Source organism: Cupressus sempervirens, chromosome 10 (genome assembly GCF_028749045.1).
Source record: "Cupressus sempervirens isolate cs-2001-9-10 chromosome 10, ASM2874904v1, whole genome shotgun sequence".
NCBI classification, from domain to species: Eukaryota; Viridiplantae; Streptophyta; class Pinopsida; order Cupressales; family Cupressaceae; genus Cupressus; species Cupressus sempervirens.
Window position 1 is genome coordinate 292,430,878 of NC_143127.1, and position 16,392 is coordinate 292,447,269.

Consider the following 16,392-nt stretch of genomic DNA (forward strand, 5'->3'; position numbering starts at 1 on the left):
TGCATAAACAATTCATCTAACAAATTTAAATTGACACACTCAATACGATGGTGTAGTAGGATGTGTTTAAATACAGATCATGAATTATTATTGAGTTAAGTAATTTGAATTGGCCTTTAGACTTACTAAGAGTTCCTCATTTTATGTGCTTACTAATTTGTACTATGAAACTACTTTGAATCTTAACATGCTTTGATAATAATAATATTGATAGTGAGAAAGTGAGCTTATGGTGAATAATTAGATGTAATAATGTAAAAAGTAAATGTAATAGTATAGTAATTATAGTAATTAAAATAGTAAATGTAAAAGCATGGCAATGTAGCTAGATTAGTTAGTAGTTGATGAGCTAGATAGTTAGTAATTGTCTTTTGTTAGAGTGAGTTTAATTCATGTATTGAAATAGTAATTTTTGTGTTTAGGAAACTGTAGTGAGTGCTAGTTTGGTGAGGAAGAAATGTTGATAGAATGCATAAGGATGACTAAATAGAGTAAAGAGGGAGAAAATGACTCAGTATTGGTCCAATCTTCGAGAGGACCTGTAACCAGTAAGATATGGATGCAAGCACATGATACACATTTGGCACATAAAACAAATTGTTTATTCCATAAGTTGTGTAACTAATGTGTTGAATGATGGATACTATCAATGCAAGTCGCCCCTTCTCCATCATGTATACTTCGAAGCTACCTTTGGGGCATATCTTTTCTAATTTCCAATGGTTAGATCCGATATAGTGTGGTAGATAAGTGCACATTTTCTTATTTGACTAAGGGTGCTCATGTGATGAGTACTAAATCTAAATTCTCTAGATACGTGTGTTTAATCGATTAAGATATACTACACTTCCACACCATATAGTAATTGTCACATTAATATATATTGTAATAATTAATGAATGTGTGTACATTGGTAATGAGGATAATAAGTAATTATGATCCCCTTCCCTTACATGCTAGAATCACGACCTAGTCTATATGATACAACCGACAGACCCTAATAAAATATTAGTATCAGAGGCTTGTTAGGATATGAATTACCTCACTAATTTATGAGTGTTGTATCTTGAACTTGCTCTTTTGACTCATGATGCTAACTTGAACTAGACTATCATCTAATATATTTGAAAACCACTTGTGACTAAAATGTTACAACCGGATGACACTATCCACATGAGTCTTGAACTCCTATTCAATGATAACCTTGTTTTACAATATGTAATTTCTTATGTGACTTCATAAGCCACAAAAAAAAAAAAAAAAAAATTTGTGTTTTTACTAGTAAAATTTAGGGCATGACACATGATCCATGATAAATTGAACAATACTAGATACTAAATTAATAAGTATATCATTGTGCACATAAATGACAAAAATATATATCAAAATGCATGTATCCATAGACAAAATTTTACAAAAATATATATCAAAGATCATGTATTCATAGACAAAGTACTCAAATAGATATCAAAATAAAAAGATCCATATACAAAATGTGGCTGATCATGCCATCAGATTGTGTATAATATCAATGTTTATGTATACAATGTGGCATATGCCATCTCAAAATGTCTCATGATGCATCCTATGAAAACTATACTATCCTAGGGTGCTGGTGGATGATCAAAATGCAGCCTCTTCGCTGCACTAGGTGGATCGGATGCCTCCTACATAAACAAAAAAGGAAAACCCAAAGTTAGACTACTAAATTTATATGATTCTACATATCTAACATTGAATTACTCAAATGCATAATGATCTTTTCCGTAATGGAGATTAATACTATCAAAATTTCATAATAAATACCTCTCTCGTCGACCTCCTGCATTGGTCAAGAGTCCTCTCATATGCCCTTGGCAATGCTGGTACCTCTCTAATTGTGGGTTGTATATGTTCAAATACCTTTGTCAGATGAATCTACAATTTAAACTATAACATTATAATTCATAACATGCTAAATTTATAACATATTTAATCATGAATTCAAACTACAACTTACTATTGTAGGCTCCTCCTCAAGAGTGAGTGGCCACATCATCAAATCTACATAATTGTCTCGTCAGACCTCATGTGCACTAGGAGTCTCCTATGAGATACAAAATAGTAGTTGTTAATATCACAAAAATTAGTTTTGAATTTATTTATGAAGATAAGTGATGCAGGAGCACCCCATGCTCATCAGGGGAACATTGAAGATCCAAGGCATTACAGAGGTCATGGAGCATCTCTTGAAGTCAATTGGGCAATCCTTGCACCAATTATGGCTCATGGAAGCATACAAAGTTATAATGTTGGACTCATATGTGGAAAAAAGTTGTAATTGGGCATGAGATAGGATTTTAGGATTTCATATTGTAGATGAGTCATTTGATAGGTTCATGTAGGTTTTCATGATCATATCTTGTCATCAGACAAGTCAAAATGTTCAATAAGCCCATTAAAAGCATAGTTTAATAGTTAGAAATTTGAATAGTAACGGTTATGTGTTTATTGGAGGGAAACTCCATAATTTAAATTTAATGAAGAGTTAAAAAATGAAACCGATTGGAGGTGGTTGAATGGGTTACTAACCATCCCTTGAAACTTATAAATTATGATTGTACGGCCTGGAGGGTCAGATTTGTATGGACTGTCTCAAAAAATTGAATGAAAGTGCTTGGTTTTCAAGAGCAACTTGAAGAATCCTTTGTTTTTTAAGTGCTTTCTGATATTGGAATGAGTGGTAATATCATCTTAGATATGTAAATGCATGGTGAATGCTGAAGGAGAAGTTCTAGAATTGAGTTTTGGGCCGATTTTTAAGCCATTTTAAGGAGGGTTTTGAAGTTTGGGTGTTTAGGAGTGTGACCAAGTTTGTAAGTGCTTTTTGATATTGTAATGAGTGGTAATATCATCTTAGATATGTAAATGCATGGTGAATGCTGAAGGAGAAGTTCCAGAATTGAGTTTTGGGCCGATTTTTAAGCCATTTTAAGGAGGGTTTTCAAGTTTTGGTGTTTAGGAGTGTGACCAAGACCTATAATCTTGAAAATCCTTTGATTTAGATCATTAATAGAGACTATGAAAAAGGATTAATTCAGATTGCAAGTTTGAAGGGTACTTTCTTTGTAAAAGTGGTCTAATTAGGCCTAATTCTGAGACAAACTGCCTTGTTTCGTACAATCTTTCCAAAGGAGTGATATCTAATTTTTGGATATGTTATAAAAATTAAAAAAAGGGTATCTTAAAACTAGTTTATTTTCTTGGTTTTTTGGAAAGTTTGGGAGAAAAATCAAGAAAATAGGGTCTGTTGATCCAAAGAAGAGAATAGCCTAGTAAAGGGCAAAACTAGTCTCTTTTGTATCTACTGAAGATTTGTGGGTTTGGAAACCTTAGAAACATGTTGTTTGAAGTTTTTTAAGGTGTGTAGAGGTGGAGGGAACACTTGGTGAATGTAAATCCAAGTTTGGAGTCTTTGGTGGCATTGTGTGCATTTGGGAACACCATTGAAACATAGGGGTTGGGTCCATATTGTGCTTGAATTTGCAAGTTTTTGGTTAGATCCTCCATCCTCTACATCAAATGGTATCAAATCATCAACAAGGTCTTTTGGGAGTAGATAAGTTGTAGGTTTCGTCATCATAGGAGTCTTTGTCATCCTTAGTGTGCTAGTCCCTTTGTTGAAGCCTTGGAGTGTCTAATTCCTCCTTGTGTGTCCCAGAGTTGAAAGGTACATAAGTGGTGTCCAGAGATTTCTTGGTGAGGAAAGAAAGAGAATTAGTGAGTTGGCCCTTGGGAAGGAAGAAAAATTGTTGTGAAAATGCCTCCTAAAAATCAAATCGCTAGAGAACTTGAAGAATTGAGAGAAGAGTTGACAAGAGAGAAAAGAGAGAGGAGAAAACTTGAAGCATCTAGAGTGAGGGAAGAAAGATAGATGAGAAGAGAGAGGTTGAAGCTTATTGCAAAGATAGAATCCTTATAAAAGGAAAGGCAAGAACCTAGAGGAGAAGAGGTTAGAGGAAGAAATCATTGAGAGAACCATGAAGAAGAAGAGGTTGGTAATGCAAGGCAAGAGCATGAGACAACAGATGATCCTGAAGAAAGGAGATTTATGAGAATCACTAAGGCAGTACAAGTTAATGGTGCGAAGAACCATATTGATTTGCCAATATACCAGGGTAAAATGGATAGTGAAGAAGTGCTAGGGTGGATAGAGGCCCTTGAGAACTACATTGATCTTGAAGACATAGAGGCAGATAAGAAGGTAAAAGTAGCAAAAGCAAGACTGAGAGGAACAACATTCACTTGGTGGACTAGTGTTTATAATGAGAGAGAGGAAAGGTGGTGCAGGGCACCTAACCTATATGGTAGGGGGGAACAAGTATCTATGTTGCCGGACACCTTGCCAATCCATGAAAGCGAGGATTCAAGTAGATTAGGAAGTTGGAATAAAGGTTTGGTCCATATTTTACAAGTTGGTCTATGTTTTGTAATAAAGGCACATGTAAGGCCCACGAGCATTTTGGTGTGGTTATAAACCAAGTGACTCCATGGGACCAAAAGGCCTTAGAATAGGGTATTTAGAGTTTAAACAGTATTAGAAAAAAGTGGTTGTTTGTTTGTTTTATGGTTGGGAATGCCTATAAGGTTGTTCCAACAGTCATGTAGGCCTTTATATATGTCATATGTGATCTCATTTGAAAGGGGGAGATCAGAGTGTACGGTGGTTTGGAGAAAAAACAATAAAAACTTCAATTTTTTGGAAATTTACTGGTAATCTCTCAGCTATTACGCTGGTACGAATCTGTATGAAACTTTTATGATTGCTAAGTGTATGAAATAGTTGTAGGGGTGAGTTAGGAAACTTTTGGTTTTGGTTTGATTCAAAAAGGAGTTGGGGTTTAAAAGTTATCTGCATTTTAGTAGAAGGTGGTCTGAAAAGCCTTGTTTCCTAGACCTTTCCACAAATGCATCCCTAACTTGCATTCCCACTGGTGACACCCTCTAAAATTGAGGGATATGCAAGTTAGGAGACTAGGCAACATAATGCCAGAGGTTGGAGGCCTGGAGAGAAGGGCAACTATTTTTCCAAGTCGGCCCTAGGTCAAGCAAGCCCATGTGCTTGACCGGTTTTTGCAAGGTAATTGGTGACAGTCATGGTTGTAGGCACTTTTGATCAGTTTGAGTGCTGGAGTTGGATGCATTGAGTGTGTTGGAGATTGCCTTAAGTGTTTTGGGTCTTGGGAACCCACCTTGCCCATTCTTCCTTGAAGCCCTAGCCTAACTTGATCAACTAGGCCTAGGTACCAAGAAGCAGTTTGGAGGGTGCTGGAGCAAGATCAGCCCAAAAGCTTTTGGATTCTTAGTAGGTGCCAAGAAGGGTGTTTGGACCTATGGATAAGTCCCTATGCTATTAAGGGGTACTGGGAGAAAAGTGCAAAGAAGCTAATTGGAAGGCTACAAGGTTTGTAGGCCTAGAAGTGCAAAGGTGTGTTGAGAGTTTGGTGGAACCAAAAAAATTGACGATTTTGGGTTGGAACAGTATGTCCATGATTGTCTCAATTTTTGGTGACTTTTGGTGAGGCTTTTGAAGTGGGATTGCCTTGTTTGGTTTGGAGGTTGAGTATACCCGGAGTGGGTAAGAGGACTTGTGAGAAGTCCTAGAATCCTAAGTTGGATTGTGACAACCATTTATTGGCTTGTGGAAGGTAGTTGCTGCAGACTCTGCATCAAAAGGGGATTGAATAAGATTTCAGAGTGGGAGAGAATGAAGACAATGGTGAGAAATCAATTCTTTCCATCTGATTTAGCAATCCAAATAAAGATAAGAAGGAACAATTTGAAACTCTAGGGATATGGATGTCATGTCCTATACTGAGCAATTCCATACCCTAAGTATTAGGGAAGGACTGGAAGATGAAGATGAGAAGGTGGCTAGATACATTAATGGCCTCAAGTACAATATTCAAGATGAAATAGGATTGAATGTACCAAGGACACTTGGAGAATGTTTTCAGTTGGCAATCCGGGTAGAGGAGAAGTTGAAAAGAAAGAATGAGAGGCAAGAAAATCAGAGAGGAGGTGGAACAATGAGAGGAAGAGGTGTAAGAAGTCAGTTTGACACTTCAAACAATCAAGACAAAGATAAAGGAAAAGAGATTACATCTGAGACAAGAGGAAGTTTCAGGGGAGGAAGATTTGGAAGTGGAAGAGGTAATAGTGTTTTCACAGGTAAATGCCTCACATGTGGAGGAGTAGGCAATCAATCCTATAAGTTCCCTAAGAAAGGTGTGGATTTTAGGAAGGAGGAGAGAAGAGTCACCTTGACCCAAGGAGAAGAGGAAGAAAAGAAGTACGATAATGCAGACCCTGAACTTGAAGGAGAATCTTTGATGGTGAGAAGAGGACCACAAATGTAGCAGCAAAAGGAGACTAGACCATCCATTTTCAGGACAAATTGCATGAGCCATGGTAAGATTTTTAAGATGATAATAGACTCTAGTTCCTTTGATGATTTAGTGTCTTATGAAATGGTAAATAAACTAGGATTGAAGAAGTATCCTATTGATAGACCATATAGGGCATCTTGGGTCAGTGATGCACAAAATATTGTTGTAAGGGAGTAAGCAATAGTGGATTTCTCTATAGGAGAATATAAAGATCAAGTTATATGTGATGTCATTCTAATGACATGCTGCCATGTAATCCTTGGAAGGCCTTGGCAAGCCTCAAGGAACACTATTCATTTTGGCTCATCAAATGTTTATAAAGTACACAAAGTTGGTGTGAAGTTTAAGCTAAATCCTTTGACTGGTCATGATGAGGAAAGAGTTATTTGTTTTGGAAAGAAAAATTTTGTGGACTTGCAGGAGCAGAGGGAGAGTAAACATGATATGAAAGATCTTCCACTAAAGCCATCTCTTTTGGTTATGAAGGATGAGATTGTTCAAGACAAAACTCAGAATTCTGCTTACAAGTAGACAGTGACAGCAAAAGGAGTGATGATAGGAATAGTATGGTGTCCTTTGGTGATGAGAGTGAACAAAGAAGTGAACATATCCATGGAGGATAAGAGACAGGGTCAGCATGACCTCAGACAACAAGTTATTCAGCCTTTGTCAAGGATAAAACATGATTGTTCACAATCAGCAGGCAGTAAGGTTACCATGATTGGTAACAAGGATCCAATGCTTTTTATTTCTAATGATTTTTATGTAGGTGTGCAGGGTAATACATTGCAGGTGCAAAGTTTCAAACATCCCTCGAGAAGGATGGGAGGAAAGAAGATAGTACCCCTTAACTCTTGGGACAAGAGTTGCTTTGAAGGTGGGGTGTTTGGTGTAGGGGCACCTATTAAATCATCTAAGAGAGCCTTGGTACCAGACGAAGATAGAGGATCAAAGACATCATTGATTTTTAATTGGGATATATTAAAACCAATAATGGAATTATGTAATAAACAATGTACTTTGAAAGACAAAAGTCATAAAAGTCCTAGTAAGGACCTAAGGGCAACATGATGTAAAATGGCCAAAAGAGCCATATGGGGTAGTCTTAGGATAGTTTCATACTTAGTTGCATTTAATAAATCCATATGACCAATTTTGAGTCAATGGAATAGTTTAGAAAGTTAGGGAATGCATAAAAACTATAGTTTGAAATTTGAATTTCAAATTCAAACGGTCATATTAGTTTTGGAGGGAAAGTAGTAATTTGGTATTTGTTTGATTAAATAAACCTTTGTAACCAACTTGGTCGGTTGGACAAGTGCATATAAGCCTATTTAAGTTGTAATGAACATATGCAAGACATGAATCATTATTGGTATGGAAAAAATCATAGAAATTGTATGGAACAACAATCATACTTTCCTCTGCATCAATAAGAAAAATAAAAAATAAATGATACTTATACATACAATGGGGCTCTCTGTGCGAATGGAAATCCCTGATGATCTAGGACGCCGAATCTGTATAGGCTCATCGCCAGTAGCCACACCCTATATACAATAAAGAATGTAATTAAATGGGATTACCACAAAAATTTTACAAGAATGCATCGATATTTAATCAATTAGAAAACATCTAATTACCTTTCCTTTGTCAGTGCATGTTGGCTCACCCCCCGCACTTTGTCCCCCTAGGGCAGGTTGTATCTGCAAGATAAAAGAAAGATTAGCAACCATATATGCTACAATATCAAATAGAAAAAAAAAATGCAAACACAACATAATGTACCGTAGATGTCTCAAGGCCAAATGAAATGGCTGAGAGTGTAGCATCGTCTATCTATCTGAGCTCCTCCTCGGTCATCAACTAAACATGAATGAAGATCACATACATGTAAAAGTCAATATGGCTTAAAAATTAACTTTAAATCACATATGTCATAACCAAAAAATGTATACATGTATCGAAACCGAAGGAGTCCATGCCTCTGCATTCCCCTCCTCTCTCGCATCAGGGTCTGTAGCCTCTGCACGTGCACTGGTGTATCCTCGTCTAATACAAAATGATACTCAGGAAGATCACCTATGGGACCCAAGCAAATATTCTTGCATGTAATGCAAGTGTGAGGCACACAAACATGTGATGAGCTAGCTGATGATGAACTGGCACCAACATCATCAACACGAGGAGGCAGGACTAACCTAGCCTGAGATATCATTAGGCTACTCAGCCTATGAATGGCTTTGATGGTCTGAGAGCTAGCCTCTGCCATAATATCTGGATGCTGCACTCGAGGAAGGGAGGAGATATCAGGGGGGGGGGGGGACAAAAGTGCCAAGTTTCTTTCGCTAGGAAGAGGGTCTATCCTGAGGAGCTCCTAGTCCTAAGCCCATGTTGGGCTTCATGCTCCAATAGTTCACTTTAAGTTTCAACACAAATTCTGCATATAATTTTCTAACGAAATAAAATGGTATGTCTAAATTTCCATGTGGAGGGATATCAAAGACCATCCACCAACGATCCCAAAAATTTGCACGTATGGCGTCATTTGTGCACCATTTAATCGATAGTTTGGTTTTTTTGGGTCAACTAGTATACCCATTTTTGGGTTAGCAAAAAGGCTAGCCAAATCATCTTTGGTTATGTTGAGGGCCGCGACCTCATCATAATCCAAACCATCATCAAACATCTGGTGCATTTCATCACGCCAACGAAGAGCGACATTTTGTTGGTTCGTAAGGGTTTCAATGTTATCCACTATGGTGTTTAATGTGGATAACATAGGTGCCAGTGCAGGTACATTATTATATATTCTATGCAAACCTCTCAACTTGGTGAGATTTTCATTTATCAAATCCTCGATTCAAGGAGGGTTTTGAGGAGGTAGAGGATCATTTGGTGGACGATTTTGTGGGGATACTAGATCGTTTGGTGGTGGGTTACGAGGAATATTATTCCTTGCCTCAGTGTCATCATTCTGATCAACCATTCCTATTGAATTGCAAAATGTAATATATATTTTAAAAAAATCTAAATTTTAACCATTTTTGTCAAAAAAACCCTAGATTCAACTAAAACAAACAAAATCATCCTAAAATCTATTAAATTTAGGTTAAAAATGAGTTGGGAAAAAAAAAAAAAAACCTAAATATTTGATATCCGATTGATAATGGTAATGCTAGCCCCAAATTTGTGTAAAATGAGGGCCCGCGGGTCTGTGATTTTATTTAATCCAATGCTCAAGTATCGGATATCCGATATGGCCGCAATAACCTATAATGACTATAATATATATAATATAACATATAACATATAATATATATTACATTTTATATTTTTTTTATTATATTTTATATATATTATATTAATTTACTATATATTATGATATAAAATATTATATTATATAATATTATTATTATTATATTATATCTTATATATATATATATATTATATTACATTACTATATATTATAATATATTAAATATTATATTATATTATTATAATATAATATATTAAATATTATATTATATTATTATAATATAATATATTATTATAATATAATACATTATAATATTATTATTATAGTATAATATTATACGATTATAATATATTATTATTATTATTATATTATTGTATAATAATTATTATTATTATAATATTAAATAATAATAATATTATATTAAATAATAATATTATTATTATAATATAATAGTATGATATATTATTTGATATTATTATTATTATTTAATATGATATTATTATTATTATTTAATATGATATTATTATTATTTAATATAATATTATTATTAAATAATAATAATAATAGCGGTATAATATTATTACTCTAATTGTCAGATATCCAGTCACATGTCGGATATTTGATTTAAAATTGGATATCTGATGTCAAATCGAATATCCGATAAGGTTCGGCCTTACCTTCTAGGTTTGGTTCCTCGATAGGTGAAAAAAAGTCAGAGTGGATTTTGAAGCACTTTTAGGCGTCTTCAAACTCTTTTTTTTTTCACATCGCCACTTTTTGGCACACCATGATCCTACACATACCCATTACTAACACTCCTCTTTGCTAAATCTTTTCATTATCATGACAAAAAAAATTTCCCTTTCTTCTTGTTAATGGATTTAGAAGCTTTGGTTGTGGATGTAAGGAAGTGTATGGCTAAGGGCCAAATTTACAACATCCTTACCTAGGGCTTGGTTATTAGATTGTATAACTTCCACAAAGCTATGTGTCTGCCTAGGAACATTATGTTAATCTAGCCCCCTATACCTAACACTTATCCTCTGGCTATTTCTACTTTCATACCCAATTTGTATGTTTTGTCTCAAGCTTCTCCTCCATCTAGTAGTAGGAAAGCTAAGGGCCCTCGCATTGTGTCTTTCTCAAAATCTAACCCTAAGCTGGAGGTGGACCTTGGAAATACAATACTGAGTCGATGGGGGGTAGGAGGAGATCTCAGTGTTTTCTTAATCAACCAGAAAAAAAGAAATAGGTGGAAAAAAAACAAAGCACTGGGGAGGTTGACTTGGACTCTAAGTCCAATTATAGTGAGGAAAAAATGAAAGATCATCACCAAAAAAAAAAGGCCAAGAGGATTAACCACATTGAGGAGGATGCTAATGATTCGGCTAAGTCTCCTACTAACACTAAAGAAGCCTCTCAGGAACCTTCACATGTCTCTACTACTTTTAGCATGGGTATTGTGGACTTAACTACTAGGAAATAAACTAAGAACTCCCCTTTGACTGCTACCTCCCCTTTAGGAAATAGAAGAAAGAACCCCCTGTTAGCCCTAACCTCCCATCTACCTCTCCAATTCACTCCCCCCCCCCTCTTGTTGTCTTTCCATGCCACCTCCTGTCCAAAGTCCCCATTCTCCCCCTCGTCTAGACAGAAATGTTTTCTTGTGGATGGAAGTGAACCTAAAAAAGTTGTGGATCGAGGTGGAGTCCTGTTTCATGACCTTAGTTGATTTTGGTGTCAAGGTCATGCGTGCTCCTGCAACTAGCCTCCAGCTCCTGCAACAGGGGAAAGAGAAGGGTGAACATAAAGAGGAGGGTGATGCAAAGAAGTTGTACCAATTCTTGGTCAACGATTGGGTGATGTTGTCTAAGCCGAACTAGGAGGACAAAAAAGATTGATTACTTTTCCTCTTTCTGTGTTTTTAGTTTTATTTTTGTTATGTTATTATTCTATGCTTTAAATTCTCAAGTCTTGTGTGGTTGGATCTGGAACAATCTCATTATGGTTGTAATAGTTGTTATTACGAACCTCTCAAATACTATAATTAGTTCAGTTGTTAGTTAAGCGCAGATGGTTTTCCTTTTTACCATCTGCATGACTTGTTTTGATAGTAAGTTTTAGGCTCACTACTATGTTTTTTATGTTAATTATGGGTTTATAGTCTATTGACTATTTATTTGTGAGTTGTGTTTCTATTGATAGTGACTCTGCTGTATTCTCCCAAGATACCCAAATTTTAATTACTTTTAATATCAAAAACAATTCTATTATTTTAATATTTAATGTTCATTTTTTTAACATATATATTATAACAATTTTATCCTTTCTCTCGACTAATTTATAGAAAATTTATCTTATAGAAATTTGCCTTGTTGAATGTTATTCTATCATTTCATTTAATATGCTTTATGAATAATTTATAACAATCTTATCCAAATTGAACGATCATTTGGTTTTAGTTTTCCCTGTGATTAACTTGCGCTGTAAATTTATATATGATATTCAACACATAATACATTTAGAATAATGGTCACAGTGATTGCGGAAAAATAATTTGGGTGACGTAAACTTTCAAGAAAGGATTCAGTTTCCTCTAATACAATGCTATCAAACAAACTGTGAGAATTAACTTTCAAGCAATTCCTGAGGTTCTGATGCATTCAGCTTCTCGCTTGCATCGTACGGACATTTACTATCAATGGATTGGCCCAAATACTGTGGACAGAAAGTGCGCCTCATCAGAGAATACTGGACTAGATCTCTTGAAGTCCTTGTCATTGTAAACAGATAAAGTGGGTCTCTCGCCTTTTAGTGGGCTCAATGATTTGGTTGATTGATTAGGCATTTCACGTGAAGCAAATAAATCTTCCACCAAATATGGCCATGGATGATTGATACCATTATACAGCTGCTGATTGGTAGAGGAAGAAACATGGTTTTGTGCATTAATCATTTGACTTAGTTCACCATACATTTGATCAAACAGAAATTTCTGCTCCCATATATTTATGTTTAGAGAAGCTTCTCCCTGCACATTGGCATCTGGAGAACCCCGCGAGTCCTCGAAAGCTGTGCTGGCTATGATGCTTCTTGAAAGAGAATGGTTGTATTTCTGAGTCAGGCATTCTTCATATTCTGCATTGAATATTTCACTGGCATTGCTCATAAAATCTGTTCTCCTCTTATTGGCATTGCTCATACAGTCTGTTCTCTGCTTATTGGCATTGCTCCTAAGCTTCCTGCTCAAACGAGTGTTCCAGTAGTTTTTTATTTCATTGTCTGTTCGGCCCGGCACTCGACCTGCAATCAGAGACCATCTGCAACACAAAGTCCCCAGAATACTCATTAATGAAATATAATCTAATGTAATGTTTTTGAAAGAATTTGTCGTAGTTAATCATTATCCAGATGTCTATTTATAATATATAATTTAATGCAATGTACTGAAAGAATTTGTAATAGTTAATCAACAATTCGGTTTCATTAATCGGATAAAACCAATCCAGTAATCAAATAAAATCTGAAAGAATTTGTAAAAATTGATTAACTAATCAAATACCCATCAACGAAATCGAATATCCATCAATGAAATCTACTACAATGTTTTGAGAGCATTAATTGTAGCAGTTAATCAACTATCCAAATATCCATCCCAAGTATATATAATTTAGTACTATGTATTGAAGAATGTATAGCAGGTAATCAACTGCCAGAATACCCATCAATGCAATATAATCCAATGTATTGAAATAATTTGCAATAGTTTATCTAACTGCACAAAATATCCATCAATGAAATACAACTATCCAATGTATTAAATAATTTGCAATAGTTAATCAAATACCCATCAACGAGGTACAACCTAATACAATGTATTGAAAGAATTTGTAATTGTTAATCAACTATCCAAAGTACCCATTAATGATATATATTATAATTCATAGTTTTCAAGGATTTCGTAGTTTTACCTATTGCCGAGGAGCTTGTGCAATCTGATAATGAGATCTTCCTCCTCCATAGATATGTTGCCTCGTTTAACATTCGGCCTCAAGTAATTCATCCACCGTAATCTACAACCTTTCCCACATCGTTGCAAACCTAAAAAATGCATATGTTATGTTACTTTCTCCACTCCGAACTAAACCGAGCACCAAATAGGAATAAACTACATGAGTAGTGATAGATCTTAAGGCTCGACATCTACAGAAGTGCCCAGCATAAATGCCATCTAAGTTTGTATTTGAAAAATTAGTTGTTTTCGTGCCGGTTTAAAACAATTGTAATACGTGTATTTGAAATTTTGATGGTAAGTATTTTTTCTTTAACATTTTTTACCAAACTTTTTATATTCTAATTATAAGTATCTGAAACACTCTTACATAATGAAATTTAATATTGAATTAAAAAATTCAGAAGTGTGAAAAACATAATATTTTTACATGATCCAAGGTTCATCATTCTAGATGATGTGATTTCAAAATAGCTATAGAAATCAAATAGCTTTAAATTCAACAATAAAATACATTGCTACTATTTAACTACCAATATAAACAGTTCTGTCAAATTTTAGATGAAGCCCAAAATCATTCCTTTAGGAAATCTTTTCCGTCATAAACAATAAATACTAGATTCATATAGACATGTAATTCCTTATAGAAATGTGTAAACTAATCTCTTTTAAAAGAATCCTATTTTTCAACCACAAAGCTCTAACCAATCTCTCAAATCAAAACATATCAAAACATCATATTTTCCATCTGTAAAGCAACGATGGAAAACTTTATACTTTCTTAAAAGGATTAAAGCATTGTGAGATCAAAAGCATCAGAAATTTCAAGAAGATGATTTTGATATTCTTTACATGTCTGTTAGGCATTAGAGCACTTACAACTGTGTATAATTGTTTTCTAGTCCATGATAAAATCTGGTGTTAAGGAATCTCCGCCATTGATTTTATTTTCCCACCAAGCCAACATATAGCTATTAATTCTATTAGACCATTTTTGTTTTTGCCAAGTTAACCAGCTACCCAAATACCCGTTGATGATATATGATCTAGTACAATGTACTGAAAGAATGTGTAATAGTGAATCAACTACCCAAATATCCAATCAATGAAATATAATCAGCGCAGTGTTTTGAAATAATTTGTAATAGTTAATCAACTATCCAAATACCCATCAAAGAAATATAATCTAGTACAATGTATTGGAAGAATATGTAGTAGTGAATCAACTATCGAAATATCTAATCAACTTAATATAATCAGGGCAGTTTATTGCAAGAACTCGTAATAGTTAATCAACTACCCAAGTACCTGTCAATGAAATATAATCTGGTACAATGTATTGGGAAAATTTAATGAATCGGGAGAGTTTGAAATAGTCAATCAACTACCCAGATACCAATCAATTGAATATAATCTAGTAAAATGTATTGGAAGAATTTGTGATAGTACAATACCTGATATATGGTAGAAGCACTAAAAATGAAAACCTTGAATTTGTCAGACAAATAAACACCAATGAAGACAGACTAAATTAATAACATACCAGCATTTTTAGGTAAGGTTCGCCAATGTCCTTCACCATGAGTTTCTATATATTTTGTCAACAGAAAGTCTTCTTCAGGTGTCCAGGGACCTTTCTTCTGCCCCTTGTTAGAATAGCTGTTGGTTATGTACTCCATCACAATACAACTACAGTTAGACAAGAAAGATTCAAAAAACTGTGTACCTAATATCCAATTTCCGTAATGCCCTTATATTTCCATTAATGGGTAAACAACAACCACATTGAAGTGCCTCCGACCATCCTTTTTATAGAATGTAGTACCTTTAACAGTCAGTCTCCTCTGAGAAGTCTACACTGAAATACATTCAGCTACCTTCAAATTCACAAATGGTTGTGAGCAGTTTTGACTGGATGGTTATTCTTTTGTTTGTTTGCGGTTGGGATGATCGATATCAATGAGTATAATAATGCTTCTTTGGATAAACCATTTGCCTTGAAACACTCGATTCCTTTTCGAGTTCTAACGCCAGTCAGTGTCGGCACAGTCGGTCAGTCATAAGAACATATTTTTGAATGTCTAGTATCTAATCCAACTTAGGGAATTACATAGCTATGTCTTTTTCTTTGTATTAAACTTGAGTTAAAAATAAAGTTTTGTTTCAATGGGTGTCATGGAACTGAATTCCATGCAGCTTTGACGGCCTCTAGTTGCTATCATTCAACTAACTTCTTCATTAAAGTAGATTGTCAGGTGGCCTCTTTTTATATACTTGCTGGTTGCTACGGGACAACATGGCAGTGAGCCTTCATTACAGCAGAAAGAGGGAGTGTCTGCCATGATGGTATCTATAAGGGATTATGATGAAAAAAATACCCTATCCTTTAACGTACTCAATAACCTGTACAAAATGGGATAAGCCCCTGGAACACAGCTGATCATCACATCAAACTGGGACATAATTTCACTGTTCAGCATTGAATACCTTTGATATTTCTAATAATTTCAAATGCAGAAGGGGGTACCTGTTTAAAACTTAAAAATTCGGGTCATCATTGTTTCTTTGTCTCACTCAATTGGAATTATGACATTAGTTTTGTGAATTTATGCATAACCTAGATCCAATGGAAATTTTAGAATTGGTGTTGTGTGTAAGACCCTTCCATGCCCATTCTTTTATTCCTTAAATGT

General features: G+C 34.9%; 1 protein-coding gene across 1 annotated transcript; it reads right to left on the minus strand.

Moving 5' to 3' along the window:
* Positions 1–12,385: 12,385 nt before the first annotated feature.
* Positions 12,386–15,378, minus strand: LOC149533798 (uncharacterized). The gene is made up of 3 exons (XM_089805914.1): positions 15,243–15,378; positions 13,659–13,788; positions 12,386–13,007 (listed from the first exon to the last, which is right to left on the minus strand). Exons 1-3 carry the CDS (start codon positions 15,376–15,378, stop codon positions 12,386–12,388), a joined length of 888 nt encoding a protein of 295 aa, XP_089662040.1.
* Between the last annotated feature and the right edge of the window lie 1,014 nt (positions 15,379–16,392).

Coding starts and splice junctions, on each gene's coding strand:
- LOC149533798 (XM_089805914.1), bottom strand. CDS start 15,378: ATGGAGTACATAACCAACAGCTATTCTAACAAGGGGCAGAAGAAAGGT. Junction 13,789..15,242: donor AACCTTACCTAAAAATGCTG/GTATGTTATTAA, acceptor TGCATTTTTTAG/GTTTGCAACGATGTGGGAAA. Junction 13,008..13,658: donor CACAAGCTCCTCGGCAATAG/GTAAAACTACGA, acceptor TTTGTGTTGCAG/ATGGTCTCTGATTGCAGGTC.